Source organism: Argentina silus (assembly GCF_951799395.1).
Source record: "Argentina silus genome assembly, chromosome: 2".
Taxonomy (NCBI): Eukaryota; Metazoa; Chordata; class Actinopteri; order Argentiniformes; family Argentinidae; genus Argentina; species Argentina silus.
The window spans coordinates 10,120,474-10,134,555 of NC_139656.1; the positions used below are offsets into that span (position 1 = coordinate 10,120,474).

Below are 14,082 nucleotides of genomic sequence, written 5' to 3' on the forward strand. Positions count from 1 at the left end.
GAACACCTATACAGAACGGAAATGAACACACAATAACGCATGAATGGCGCATTGATCTCTGCTCTCAGTACCATGTGTGCACTATAACTAATGACCAGAATATATTAATATCCTGCTGTAATTTCCCGTCGATGATGGCACTACAATTCTAATGTCTATAAATAAATGAGTATGAATTCGGGTTATAACCACTACGGCGTAAACGACGCTCCACGAGGCATCTCATCAAATATTCCACTTGTCACGTGACGAACAGTTCAGGAGACCACCTGAACCATAAGTAGTGTATTATTTAACCAGACTGTGTACCAACATCTAAAAACTCTGCATATATAGATCAATGCAACGTTCACTGCAAATCTTTACGACTATACCACGAGAGCATTGGATAACGTTGTACTTAATAGTTTGAATTGTGTGGTGATCAAAGCTATATTTGTTTTCAACAGGGGGAAAGCATAATTATCAGGAACACCAGTAGCACAGGGGTGCAATGCAATTCTACAAAAAGTATTTAGAAGGAAAATTGCCACGCTCCTCAAATATATGTAGTCCACTGTGGTTCAGCTGGTAGAGCATGGTACTAGAAACCTTAAGTTGTCAGTTCAATTTGTGCTTGGACCACATATACAAAAAATGTATGTGCTTACTATGCGATGAACAGAAAACAACTAATTCCTTATTTTTTTTCCTCCAGATTTATACACTTACACACATCATCAATGACAGAAATAATCAGGTTGCTTGACTTTACAATTCAGAGTGGGCATAGTTTAAAATACAATTATTCAGTTATTTTACAATACACCTGAAATATCTGTTTACTGATCTACATCCAGTCACATGTACATTTAATGAAACAAAATACCAAAATCAGATGCATTCACTCACAAACTTACTGTATGAACATGTTGGAATTGATTAGAACAAAACACATTCTACATTGTAACTGAAATCTAATGATACATTTTAACCTAAATATTTTTGTCATGGTAAACATGTTCACTTTTAGTCTCTCACCCTAGGTTCCCCATTGAAATTTATTAAACATTCAACAACAGTCTAGAGGTAACAAATGTTTGAAAACAGAAAAAGGTTTGTACAATTTCTCAAGTGAAGTAATTGAGAGGCTAGCATGTTTACTTCTTCAGTCATCAAATACATTTTATTTGTCAGGGTACATTTCAATATAAGTATCAACCATGAAGTCAAGGTCATGTCTGGCATCATAATGTATGTTCAGAAATGCAAGACTCTTGGATCTGTGTTTGTCAGGCGTGTTCTCGAGGTACATCTTGAAGCGTTTGTGAGCAGCATCACAATTGTTTTCCTCAAGAGTCAGGACTGGCAGATTGCTGAGCACCCTCAAGAAGGCAAGCACATTGGGGAAGAATTTTACATCAGACAGCTGTAGCGTTTCATGGACACTGGAGGGTAGATTGACCTCCTTGCCTCTGTGCTTCCACTTCACTCTCCAGCAATGCAGCTCTGCAGGGAGAGTGTCTGCATTTGGAAGGTCTTTCCTGTACATATCCACATTTTCTTCCTCAGACGTGTTGAATTTCAGCTGGCCCATGACAGCAGGAACCAGTGACAGACATCTCAGAGCCTTGAGGTGGCTTTCAGAGAAGAGGTCCTTCAATTCTTGAATGACATGGCTCACCACAGGGACTGTTAAATGGTCTTTGAAGTAAATCTCTGGCCGGATCTCTGCTTCAGCACGATGCTTTCTCATGTACAGCCTTGGAACCTTTACTGGGATCTCCAAGGCAGCAGCTAGGTTGATGGCCTCTTCAAACCAGAACTCATGATACACATCAATGTTATCAAAGACTTCCTTCAGCGAGTGCAACACAGCTGACAAACTGTTTGCAGCAAAGTAAACATCCATTGTTTGCCCTTGCAAATTCTTGCCAAAAGCCCGTGTGAACGACAGGGTGCTTTTCAGCACAACCAAAGCCATAACAAACTCAAAATCAGCTAGTGCCGCTGAAATCTCTAGGGCTTCATGTGTAACTTGGTCACTCCATCTCAGATCCTCATTGTCATGAATACTATCCAGGCAGAGCAGTAGAGCTTCTAGAACATCAACAGCTAGCTCAAATGCATCATGTCGTGCTGTCCAGTTGGTGTGACAGGCCTCTTTAAGCTCATTCGCCTTCTCATCCTTGCCCTGGTAAAAAATAGAGATGGCATGCTCCAATTCTGACTGCAATGAAGGGGAGTCATTGAAAAATGATTCAATCTTCTTAAAAGTAGAAATGACAATCTGAACACCTGTCAGAGCCATACCATTTGCCAATGAGAAATTCAAGGCACGGCTGGATCCTGGGGTATGCAATGCTGTCGGGTACTTCTCTGTCAGCTTGTTGGCGATGGCTTTTATTTTGCTAGCATGCACACCAGAGCTGAAGTGGGCCTGTCCCCTGCAGTATTCCATGTTCAAGCCCCACTTTTCAGTCACCTCAGACAGCAGCCTCTCTGTCACAGTCTCCTCGGCTCCCTCAAATGGAAGGAATCCAATAAACTCTTCCCGCAGGCAGTTGGCCTGGTCCACAAAACGCAAAAACATGGGGAGGTGGCACTCTCCTGAGATCTTGACCAAATTGTCAGTGACTAATGAGAAGAAGCGACCCTCTCTGACTTCCACCAAGAGCTCCTCACGGATGCAATTCTCACACACCTCCATCATCTGCCTCTGCTGGGCAGAGGAGCAGCACTCTATATTCATAACGGTTGACTCAAACCTTTTCCTGAGGGCTTCGTCACCAGCATTCATTCTGTATTCCAACAATGCCTGGAAGTTGCTTGGATTGAGAAACTTGCTCTCCTGCCCCTCTTCAGTGTGTCCATTCAAAGGAATGCTTTGTTTCCCCAACACAACAAGAACTTCAAACAGTGATTTGAGGTACTCTTTGTATGCCTTCTCATCAGAGGCGAGCTGGGCGGCATCCTTGTTTGTCTCTGTTTGGTCCTCTGAGTTTTCTATAGGAAAATAGAGCATGAGAGGGGAGATTTAGTGTAACATTAATGCCTATGTGGGTGCTCAAATGTTGTTATACTGTATCGTGTCTCAAGATGAGGGAGTGAAAGACACTCAACTTTTACCTATACCCATGCCGTATAGACTATTGGGAAATGGGAAAACTTCAGCTGTAATACACTCTAAATTAAAGGTAGCACTTTATGTTATGTTGCCCCTAGTCTTGCGATCTGTCTTAGATTGAATCTGGACGGAGTGATGAATGAATGTGCTTGCAATTTCATTGGAAGTTACATTCCAAGAAACCCTCTCCCACATGCCCGTAGAATGGTTGCTTGTTGTTATGCAATTTTATTTTAGACCAGTTAGGCCTATTTTGCAGAGTTGTGGCCTATACTATCTTACAATATTGAAGAAATGGAAGAAAACCTTTTGGCGCTCCACCCATGCAAGGTATTTTGATTGGTTTGATGTGTCACGAGGCATCACTTATTTCAAAAGGGGTTTTGAAAGGAAAGCCTGGTCTCAACGAGATTGTAGTAACTATACACATGTAGAAATGTACTTATACTAAGTTGCTCTTATACCTGTGTAGTAACTCTAATAACATTGCATTAACATGCCATTATAGTACATTGGCAATTGGGTTTTAATTGTTTAGTAATAAAGCGGCTGTTCCATATTCCACCACTTGTGTAGTAACATCAACCACTAAATTTATTTTAGTAATGTAATTACCCATTACTTTGTTGTAAAATGGTAATACAATGTTACTACAGTAATTACAGCATATACACAAGGATATAGGCAACAATTTAAAATACTGTTTGCTGGAGTGATTTCCTGCTGTCAGTTTCATGATTTACATTTGTGCTTAATTTCCCTCATTCAATGCTTAGTCAATAGACCTATTTTGATTGCATGTTGACTATTCTCCCACCGCTAAGGCCATGCACATCACAGCTTGCTACTGCATTAACAATATGTGGCATATCATTAAATTGTGAATCAAGCTACACAAGGTACAATTTGTTCAATGCAATCATATGCACATATTACATGCATCTCAACATAAAAAGAAAACCCGTCTTTTTGAACAAGAGTAACAGTTATTTCACTATTAATGTATCCTTCTGAGGCTGAGAGAAAGACTGAGTACATATGATGGACTCAGCACAACAAGAGAGGGTTAGGGTTTGACATTTAAACTTACTTTTTCTCTCTTTAGTTTCCTTTGGATCATCTTCAGTCTGTAGAATACAATAAAGGCACAATGACAGGTATGTAAAGATGTCCTTAAACTGACAATTATATTTCATTCAATTGTATATGTTCATTGGTTATTAATGTACAGAGAAACTAAAACCTACCGATTCTTTCATTCGCTTGCGTTGTCTACTTTGTGTATTATTGAGGTCACTTGATAAATCAAAAATGGTTGGTATGGCATTCTCTTTTAGCCCTGTCCTTGTAAGACTCTGGAAATAAGAAAGTAAATACATTCAAGTTCAATGACACCAATCTGAAACATTCAAACTGCCAGCTGAGCAATATTATCAAGCCAAATTGAGTGGTAATCTGTAGATTTATTAGTATCACTTACAGTTGTATGAATCATGGATGGTTCAAAGTGGCCTGCACAAAGTCTGAAGTGTCTGTTCAACTGGTCTGGTGTTTTATCTTCAATATCCTTGCGGTGACAGTTTTCCACCCACTGCTTGCATCTGTGCAGGACAGAACATATGATTGCATTTAATAAAATACTGCAACCTTGATTGAGAAAATGAAGTAATTATTATTTTTGGGATTGTTTCCATTTGACAGCTCTAATGCCTATAACTATGGGCTCATAGCTAGCCAGTCTTTTAGCTGCATCTCTATGGAACTACAGCAACACATCAGTGAAGAGGTAGCATCCTCCTCTATACAGCCCTATGAACAGATAGTCGGAGACTTTGTCATTTATCGAAATAAAAATGACCATGCCACAGTTTCTAATAAAGTCCTTCGTGTGCATTCCAAAAAATAAATAAAACAACTTTTCAACTACTCGAGGAGTATACTACGGAAGCGAGCTCAGGGAGTTAGCGAGCTAATTTTACCTCCAACTCGGGATTTTGTCAAAGTTGGCTCGCCAACTCATTTTACTTGGTTTTAAATTCCTTTGCCTGAGAAATTTGGTAAACTTGATGCTCGTCAAAGGGGACAACCCCCTGTCGAACTATCAGAGCCAGTGAAAGAAGGATTATATTGCAAACAGTGGTTTGGCGGGGTCATTTTTATTTCGATGTCTCAGACTCTGTCCATGGCATAGCCATGTTTTCATGGCATAGGACTATACAGTATAGAGGAGGATGCTATCCGGCTAGTAGTACGTCTAGTCAGATTGGGGCTACAGCTAATTGTGATATAGGTACAGTAATAGTCACCTAGCCGAAGTCAACTGCAGGCTCTGACATATTTATACAGAAAGCCTGTGGTAGAGCCGACTCGTCTTCGGGCAGCTAGGTCTCATCCTGTTAGCGTATGGTGCTGCTAACTGGAACTTTTGACTTAACCGTGAAGGCTATTGTAGCTATATGCATGTGTTGTAAACATATGCAACACAACAAATCCCAAGCTAATGTAGTGTAAACTCACTGAACTCCGTAGTGTGGTAGTAGTGCAGCAGCTTACCTTTTAGCGTCTCTTGGAAACCTAAAGAGAAGTAACCCCAACCTGCTGCTGTTGCTGGTGCAATTTGGAGCAGCGCAGAAGTTCGGCATTATAGCGCAATTTGTAAACTGTTCTGTCTTCAACAGTAACTTCAATTTAAGAAATTCTGAGATTATTAATTTAAAGCAACGTTCGTCCAGCGTGCTACACTGCTTTGTGCGGCCTGGAGGAGTCAACGCGCGCAAAGGAGCAGTGAGAAGCGAGGAATGAAAATACCACTTTTTCCCATAATGCCTTGCTTACAATAGGGCGCATGTTCAACGTCTATTTTAACGGAGAATTGGTTATATATGATACAATATAAGCATTATATTCCAATATTATAGACACATAATCTCTGGCATGTTCTCCTCTCTATTGAAAAGTATCAGAGAGATTTAATTTAAATGAATTATCGTTGGTCTTATTTATCTGTATCTGAAAACCCAGGCAGTTTTTTTTTTTGGCAGACCGTAGCTTTTACAAATGGAGTCATGTCACACCAGAGATACATTCAAGTAAGGTAGTAATCTATTTCCAAAGTTTTTCCCATAGAGATCATAATTAAACAAATGTCCAGTGACTGCCACAATGGATGACCAATGTAGGCTACTTCTCAACTTCCTCTTTAATATGCACTGAACTAAAAATCTTGTGTTTGAGAGATTGACTGCATGAGACAGACTTTGTAACATCAAATTGAGGTGTACTGATTTGTTTTTAACACCCTTCCACCCCAGGATGCCTGGGAATGTGTATTAATGTTGGCCCCATGATACATAAACTACTGTTAGGCTAGTCTTATATTCCCTATAGACCCTTATAGATCTAAAAAAAAAGATTGAATCAGTATAAATGTGAAAATTCTAGTTAAAGCAGCAGTTTCATGCATCATATTGAGATCATAACAGAGAAACACACCTACAGTCAAAATACATTAAATTGTATTTTGAACTGAACATGCATTTAATTTCCTGATAAGATTTTAAGCAAAAAGACCTCAAAACAAACAACTGAAGATGGCTGCACAGGCTTGGCATAGCATCACCAGGAAAGACACCCAGTGTCTGGTGGGGTCAGACTTCAGGCAGTTATTGCATGCAAAGATTGATTGTTGATCAAAATACTAAACATGTGTGCTTAATTTGATCTTGGACATTACATATGAATCTGTCCCATTAGTTTTGGTGCCTTGAATTAGGGGACTATGTATAAAAAGTGTTGCCTAGTTTAACCTCATAGTAAAGCTTTGATTTCAAATTAAAACTGAAGCCAAAAGAAGAACAAACGCTTAAATGTCCCATTACTAACGCAGGGCACTGTATAATATCTTTTATTTCAGTATATTTTGCAGAGCAGCACACATGTTTTAAATTGCTTCCTTGTACGTTTGACAACAAAGGAAATTACTAAAGCCAAAAAAATGTATGCATTGTTTGTATGGTAAAAAGAGACAGTGGTAACTGAAAGATGTATTAGTATTTTCCACTTTAAACAATTAAAAAGAAATACTAAATATATTGATACAAAATGTGAACATCAGGAGACAATAAATAAAGGATAACAAATGAAACAGTGAAAGAAAGTAGTAATTAGATCATGGTATGCATCCATGGTCTGCATCCTTTTGAGAAATGACAGCAACTCAAAAGAAAATAGAAAAACATCTCCATCCATGTCTAATTGAAGCATGCAGTCTAAATGGGTTAGCACATATTAGTCCATATAATCAACATTTGTATAAAGCATTTTGGAATGAAAGAAAACAGAAACCTCTTTTCATTATTTCAAAAGTGCCCACTTCCATATTTTTTTTTTTTAAACATGTTCCATGGAAATTCTAGCAACTTTCCAAGGCCTCACCTACACCCCACATCCAAATACTCAGATCCTCTCAAGGTCCCGGGGATGATCAGGCAGATCCTCCAGAAGGGCAGGGTTCCTCCTGTAAATGTAGGCATTGGCATCGTCGTCCAGCTGCACAAGCTCGGCCAGAGAGGACACGCAGGGGTCGTGGTCTGTCAGCATTCCAGGCAAGCGTGATGACTTGCGTTGGATTCGACAGGATCGGCGCACTGGTGTAAGGAACTTCAGATCCTTGATGGTGCTCTTTCGTCTAGAATCGCTTGCACATGCCTCACCCTCAATTGTTCTCTTAACACTGTGTGTGTGGGGGGGGGGACAACATTGCACAGTGGTAAGTTGAAAGCTTTCAGTATCCAACACATTGAGTATATTATGAAACTTAAATTATAATTTTTCCAAAGTGTCTGATGAATTCAACAGGTATTCACATTTTCTGTGAAAATACATTTTACCTTTGCAGGTACGGAGTTGTCTTCACACTGTATTTCACCACAGAGGCCCTCTCAGCCTCTGGTATTGTCTCCATCAGGTCCTCATCACTATCAAAGTCTTGAACATAACACCTCTTAAATTTCTGCTCAGTGGTTCCCTCTCCTGCCTCCCTCTTCACTTCAACATCCTCTGGCCTGTTAAAATCTATAGCATTCTCAGATGATTCATTCCTCTCCTCAGGTTCCTCTTTCAAGGTCTCTTTATTTGGGTCACTTCCCACCATCTTCACTTCCAATTCTTCCTTCATCTCCCGTGGCACTTTAACAAAAACAGATTATTTAGCATGAAACCCCATCTTTGCATTGATAACTTGGTAACTTGATAAAGCACACAAAAATAACTCAAAAACTTGATGTTGATCTTATGTTCATTTTTGGTAATGATCAAGCACTGTCGTGTTGAGTCATTTGAATCATGCAGAGAACTCTACATGGATAAATACATCGAAATTGTGTTGTTTACAATCATGGATCTTCAATCATAAGTGAAAAGTAAAACAAATAAAGTATGGTTGTGAGTGCAAAAGCAGTGAAAAAAACATACCATCTACATATGCTGAGGGCATATCCATTGCCTCCAAAGCATTACAAAGGTTAACCACAACCTGGGATAAACATAGGTAAGGCATGAATGAGTTGCATTTCAGTGGTTTCATCAATGTACAGAAGAAAATACAATTTGAAGTGAAGGAAGCATCTCTTACATCTTTCATCCTGACCTCTGGATCAACAGGAAGATCCATAGAGTTGTCAAGCAGGTCTAGTGTTGTGTTTATTTTTAGTGGGCTTGAGGGACATACAGCTTCTTGCTCAGGTACCTGGTTGCTTTCAGGCTGAGCAGCAGGACCTTTCAGATCGGGTTGTGGGACTTCGGTTTGCGAGACTGATTTGGCTCTTGGGGGTGCAACTGCTGATACGGTAGGCCTTTTCAGAGTCTTTCCCTTGGATGCCAGCCACTCAGCCAACTTTGCTCTGTGAATCAAAGATGCCAATTAATTTTGAGCTTATTCCAGTACACCAGTGTCTCAAAACACCAACTTTAAAAACCTTTTGAGTGTTACTAGTCAAGGGCTACAAACCTTCTCTCTTCAGCAGTTTCCATGGAAACCCTGTACTGGCTTAGGGTGCTGGTTGCAGGTGGCTTCCGGACCTTCTTGTCTGTTGCAACTGGCATCTTGGGTTTGCTGCTTTGTGACTGGTCTTTTCCCTTGGACAACATGGCAGACTTTCTGGAACCTGGGTGAGCCATGGCTCCTGGAGCAGTTCTGGCAGGTGCGACCACAGAGCGCACGCCTGTGGGACGGCTGGCGGTTGGGCACTTTGAGACTGGGGGATGCCCATCATACACAGACTTGGGTCTTTGGGGATGAAATTGAGGAGGTGGCTTATTTGAAGCACGACCAGGCAAGTCAGCAATGGATTTGGACCGTACCGCTCCAAGCTTATGGCTCTCAACTTTGGGCGCTGATGTCTTTGTGACTGGTTTATTTTCTAGCCCTCCCTCAAGGCTACTGGGCTTTCTGAAGGAACTTATTTTGGACTGGACAACTTTGCCCTTGTAGGTGCCAGGGACAGGTTTAGGTGGTATGGAAGCGGGCGGCTTTGGAACCACTGAAACAAGCTTTCTCTGTTTAACAGCCTGTTTGGTGAGGAAGACCTGGCTGAGAGTATGACGTTTCTTGGAATTGCCTGCAGTTGCTGCCCTCACATCCTTCTGCTCAGTCTTGACCTTTTCAAAGTTTTCCTCCTTTTCATTGCTCTTTGACTGCAGAGGGGCAGATGGAGCAGCGACTGTTCTGGGAACTTCTCTGTTGGTGGAGGACTTACTGTGTCCACTTGGTCTACTATTCTCTTTGTTACCCTAATAATAAACATGGAAAATTTTGAAATAATGCATTAAGTAGGCACATTTACAGAAAAAGAAAAAAAAATAACAATTATATCAAGATTAATTGTTCTTATTTTTAAAGTTACCTTTTTGGGGTTGATAGTTCTTGATATTGTATCCATTGTTTTGTGCGTCCCACAAGCCAGACTCCCTAAACATGTCAAATTTAAGGAATCAGTGACTTAAAAATCAACTAGACAAGACACTTTAATAGATAAGATGGCTGTCAGCAGATGTTGCAAACATATATAGTTACTAGTTAGATTAATTGTCCCCCACGATGAAATCTGATAGGGGACTATGAATCCGTCTCTGTCCGTTCGTTCGTATGTCACACGCTTTATCTCCGACACCACTTGGACAATTTTGACCAAACTTGGGTGAATGATGCATCTTGCCATACAGATGCGGCATTTACAAAATTGCCAAATTTACAACTGATTTGCCGAATTTATCCAGTGTTAGGAGTTTCGAGGTGGTGCCGATTCATCACGTGACGTTGCGGCTAAAGTGCTAGGTTGTTATCATTAAAAACTTAAGATGCAAAGAAGCGAGTTCAAATAAATCAGTCAAATCCTTGACAATTAATCAAATAAGCAGTACACTTTTCAGTAACCAATTGCAAAAAAAGTAACGGCGCTACGTAATTCCTGAGGGACAACATGTTTACTGTACACTTGTTGAAACCAACCAATGCCATTATATCCGCCGAATTCATAATTATTCTGGAAGCTAAGTTAGCTAGCTTGATAATTAATGGTATGACCACGTTTATTTGCAAAACAGAAGGATAGCTGCTGTTGCTTCTCCTACTAGCTAAGCTGGAAAATATTACAAACAAGTCAGCAATGAATGTCAACTAAATCGATGGTGATTCTCAAGTAGCTAGCAAACGTATATTAACCATTTCAAAGCACTTACCTTGGGATCAAAATGTGGTTAACTGCCTAGACTAGAGTAAAGATAAAGCACCGCCGAGGTATAACGTTTTTCTCAAACAAACGACTCAGTTTGACTTTGGCGGTGTACGTAACAGAAGGTTTGTACGGATAGGTCGAGATGGTGTCGGGAAAACTCAATTTAGCCAATCGAATGTGGAAATGGGTTCATGTGATACTTTGAGGCGGGCCCAGTCGTGAAGAAGGGCTCTGTACTTTTGAATGTTTGAACGATAATAGAATTCCTAAAATACTGGCAAAAGGCGGACTGCTGCACCCTCGCCTAGTTAGATGCATGAGAGCAGCATATTAATTCACTTTAAACACACTTTCGGTAATAATCACGCAATGGACAGTGCAGCTACAAGCTGCAGTATATTCTTATACAACTGGATATACCTAACCAGAGTTTTGCGTGCATGCCATATCACAAATGAACACATTGTTCACGCTTTTAAGTCAAGATTGTGTGTCTGTGTGTGTCTGTGTCTGTGTGTCGCATATTAGAGAATAGAAACCAATGATATGTTAATGTTTTATATATTTATATATTGGCTAATGTGTAACAAATGAACAAGAAGTAGGTAACCTACCAGCAGAGGGAACCAAAGACATTTCAGGTAAATTGGCTCTTCAGTAATGTACTTCATGTGCCACTGCTAACTAACTTTACAGGTTTATCTGTTGTCTCCATGTTGTTCTCCGATCTTGACAACAAAATGAATACCTCCTGCAAACACATTAAATTTATGTTCTTTAAAAGGATTCATGGAGTAATACTTTCAAGTTTATCATGACTATCAGGCTGACTATCAGGCTAATAAAACAAAATAAAAAGTGCTTATAGCTGATACAGAAGAAGACTAATACATACAAATCACAGGACATGATCAGATGATAAATTGGCTTTATTCAGAGTACCAGAGTATATTATAAAAATAACAGGACGATGTCGGTCAGTGGCTTCCATCTTGCTCCAGTTTATCATATTTTCACGCTTTTCCGGCATTACTTCGGCAAAGTCAAATGTTCCCAAAATACACATGTAGAATGATATGTCGTATTAGGACCATTACTTGGATGGATGAAACAAATCAGAATATTGAACAGCAACCTAATTCTGCAACGTTTCCTTGAAGAGATCCACCCAAAATATATAAAATGACACACATCTTGGCTATGGTCAATTCACCAAGTCAGTTTTGGGGTATTTAGTTCCCTTACTGAGTATGCTGATAGCTATGCTAATACTCATGGTATCTGTGTTCAAAGGTGTGAACAAAATAAGATTGGTGCTGGTAAAATAAATATATCCAGATTCCCACTCCAGTAACCATCGACAACACATTGAAAGCTAATGAATTATTTGATGCCATCCTGGCCCCCTCCACATCTCCCTCAGACAGTTTTTTCTTCACCTGAAATTACAACACAGTAAAGATGTCTGTTACCATTCTCAAAAACGACTGTGAATGCAATTTAAACATAAATTAAATCCACATGGGGTTTGATTGAAAAACACTAACCTTCTTGGAGTAATGAAGTGATGCTAATCCAAATGGAAAGCAGCAGAAGAACACATTTAACATGGACCAGCAAAAGAAGTTAGACACAGACTGCTCCTCATTGGCATATTGCAATGCCCCTCTTTGCCCCTGAGACTCAACATCATCTTGGGATGGCATGTCAGTTCCTGGGTTTTTGGATGGCCTTCGACAGACTCTAAAGATGAATGATGTTTTATTCACCCCACCTCCTATTAATTTATACTTGACAAGTTAACCACACAGGCTTCATGTACATACCGCCCACATTTGATTGACAGAACATAAACCTTAACTAGGTCAGGCTTTACATTCAGGTCAGGTCAGGCTTTATTATTCCAAAGAAGTATAACCCCAAAGAAACAAATGACTATCTTGATAGAATCTTGACAATGGAAATGTGTCTTATACCAAGTTTAAAACCAATTTCATTTAAGTGACCACAGCCGCAAACAAGCTCAACCAGACATCTCCTAGCTCAAGCCATCCAGTCACACAAGTGGTTAGATAGTTTTATTTATGCTATAAACACACAGTCAACTAAATATGACTTCATGTAAGATAGTTAGCATATGATGCTCTACTTTTCTCAAACTATAGCTTAGTCGGACTATATGGCTGCTGTCTTGGACCAGGTCTCTCTTGAAAAACAGGTTTTATCTCAATGACACTAACCTGGATAAATAAAGGTTGAATAAAATAAAATAAAAATCAGATTCTGGGTTCAGAGATTATGTATAACCTAGCTTTTTTGTCACCAGTTTCCAGTGACACAATCACTGTAAAGTAAACCACTAAATTATAATGCATATCAACACTCCACATTGAGAGGCACACAGAGATAAGTAAAACACCCTACTCTAGCAAATCAAAACACATTGGCTGTGGTAACACCTACCATTCCCAAAGATGCATGTATCAGAGTGAAAAGGATATCTTTCTGTAATTCATAATATCAAACAATGTTGTACGCCTAAGTAAATTATGAGAATCCAAGCAAGTTGCTTTAAACCAATTCTTGCAAAAACACAGATCACTTCCCATGACCTACTTGTAAAAAGGAAATCCCCTGTAAGAGAAAGACCACAACCAAACCTTGGTTTGCTCAGTCCACATCATAGCCAGCCTTTGTTTTTTTATATTTTGTATTCAGGTCAAAACATTTTTTCTAGCTAGCCTATATACAGTGCCTTCGGAAAGTATACAGACACTTTCACTTTTTCCACATTTTGTTGTGTTATAGACTCAATTTAAAATGGATTAAATTAAAAGAATTGCCCATCAATCCACACACAATACCCAAGAATGACAAAGCGAAAACACTTTTTTTTAAATTTATTTTTTTATTTCAGTAAATTTATTCAAATTGAAATACAGAAATACCTCATGTACATAAGTATTCAGACCTTTTGCTATGACACTCTTAAAATGAGCTCAAATGCAAAAATGTCATCAACAAATCACTCAATAAGTTGAATTGAGTCCATCTTAATGCAAGGATAATAGTTCATGTCATTTTGGAATTAATATTTTTTTTTTTATAGGGTCTCTGATTTACATAGGAATCAATTACACAATGTGTGGATCAGGTTGTCATTACAAACTGAGCAAATGTAGAGGAACAACACTGCTCAGGAATGCAACCCTGAGGCCTGGGGAGACTTACAAAAATCTACAA

The 14,082-nt window shown here is 39.4% G+C and overlaps 2 protein-coding genes and 1 long non-coding RNA gene across 3 annotated transcripts; all 3 read right to left on the bottom strand.

Annotated features, from left to right (window-relative positions):
- Window positions 1–698: 698 nt before the first annotated feature.
- On the bottom strand, window positions 699–5,885 carry thap12a (THAP domain containing 12a). Its single transcript, XM_083664864.1, has 5 exons — window positions 5,660–5,885; window positions 4,587–4,707; window positions 4,354–4,461; window positions 4,197–4,233; window positions 699–2,985 (listed from the first exon to the last, which is right to left on the bottom strand). The coding sequence occupies exons 1-5, from the start codon at window positions 5,746–5,748 to the stop codon at window positions 1,166–1,168; spliced, it is 2,175 nt and encodes a 724-aa protein (XP_083520990.1). The 5' UTR covers window positions 5,749–5,885; the 3' UTR covers window positions 699–1,165.
- Window positions 5,886–6,997: 1,112 nt separating this feature from the next.
- LOC310818487 (cytoskeleton-associated protein 2) lies at window positions 6,998–10,917 on the bottom strand. The gene is made up of 7 exons (XM_083689445.1): window positions 10,844–10,917; window positions 10,009–10,073; window positions 9,114–9,895; window positions 8,739–9,006; window positions 8,579–8,639; window positions 7,996–8,293; window positions 6,998–7,838 (listed from the first exon to the last, which is right to left on the bottom strand). Exons 2-7 carry the CDS (start codon window positions 10,042–10,044, stop codon window positions 7,562–7,564), a joined length of 1,722 nt encoding a protein of 573 aa, XP_083545571.1. The 5' UTR covers window positions 10,045–10,073; window positions 10,844–10,917; the 3' UTR covers window positions 6,998–7,561.
- An 835-nt stretch (window positions 10,918–11,752) lies between these two features.
- Window positions 11,753–12,731, bottom strand: LOC310801034. Its single transcript, XR_014554099.1, has 2 exons — window positions 12,387–12,731; window positions 11,753–12,278 (listed from the first exon to the last, which is right to left on the bottom strand). It is a non-coding gene; the product is annotated as an uncharacterized lncRNA (long non-coding RNA).
- Between the last annotated feature and the right edge of the window lie 1,351 nt (window positions 12,732–14,082).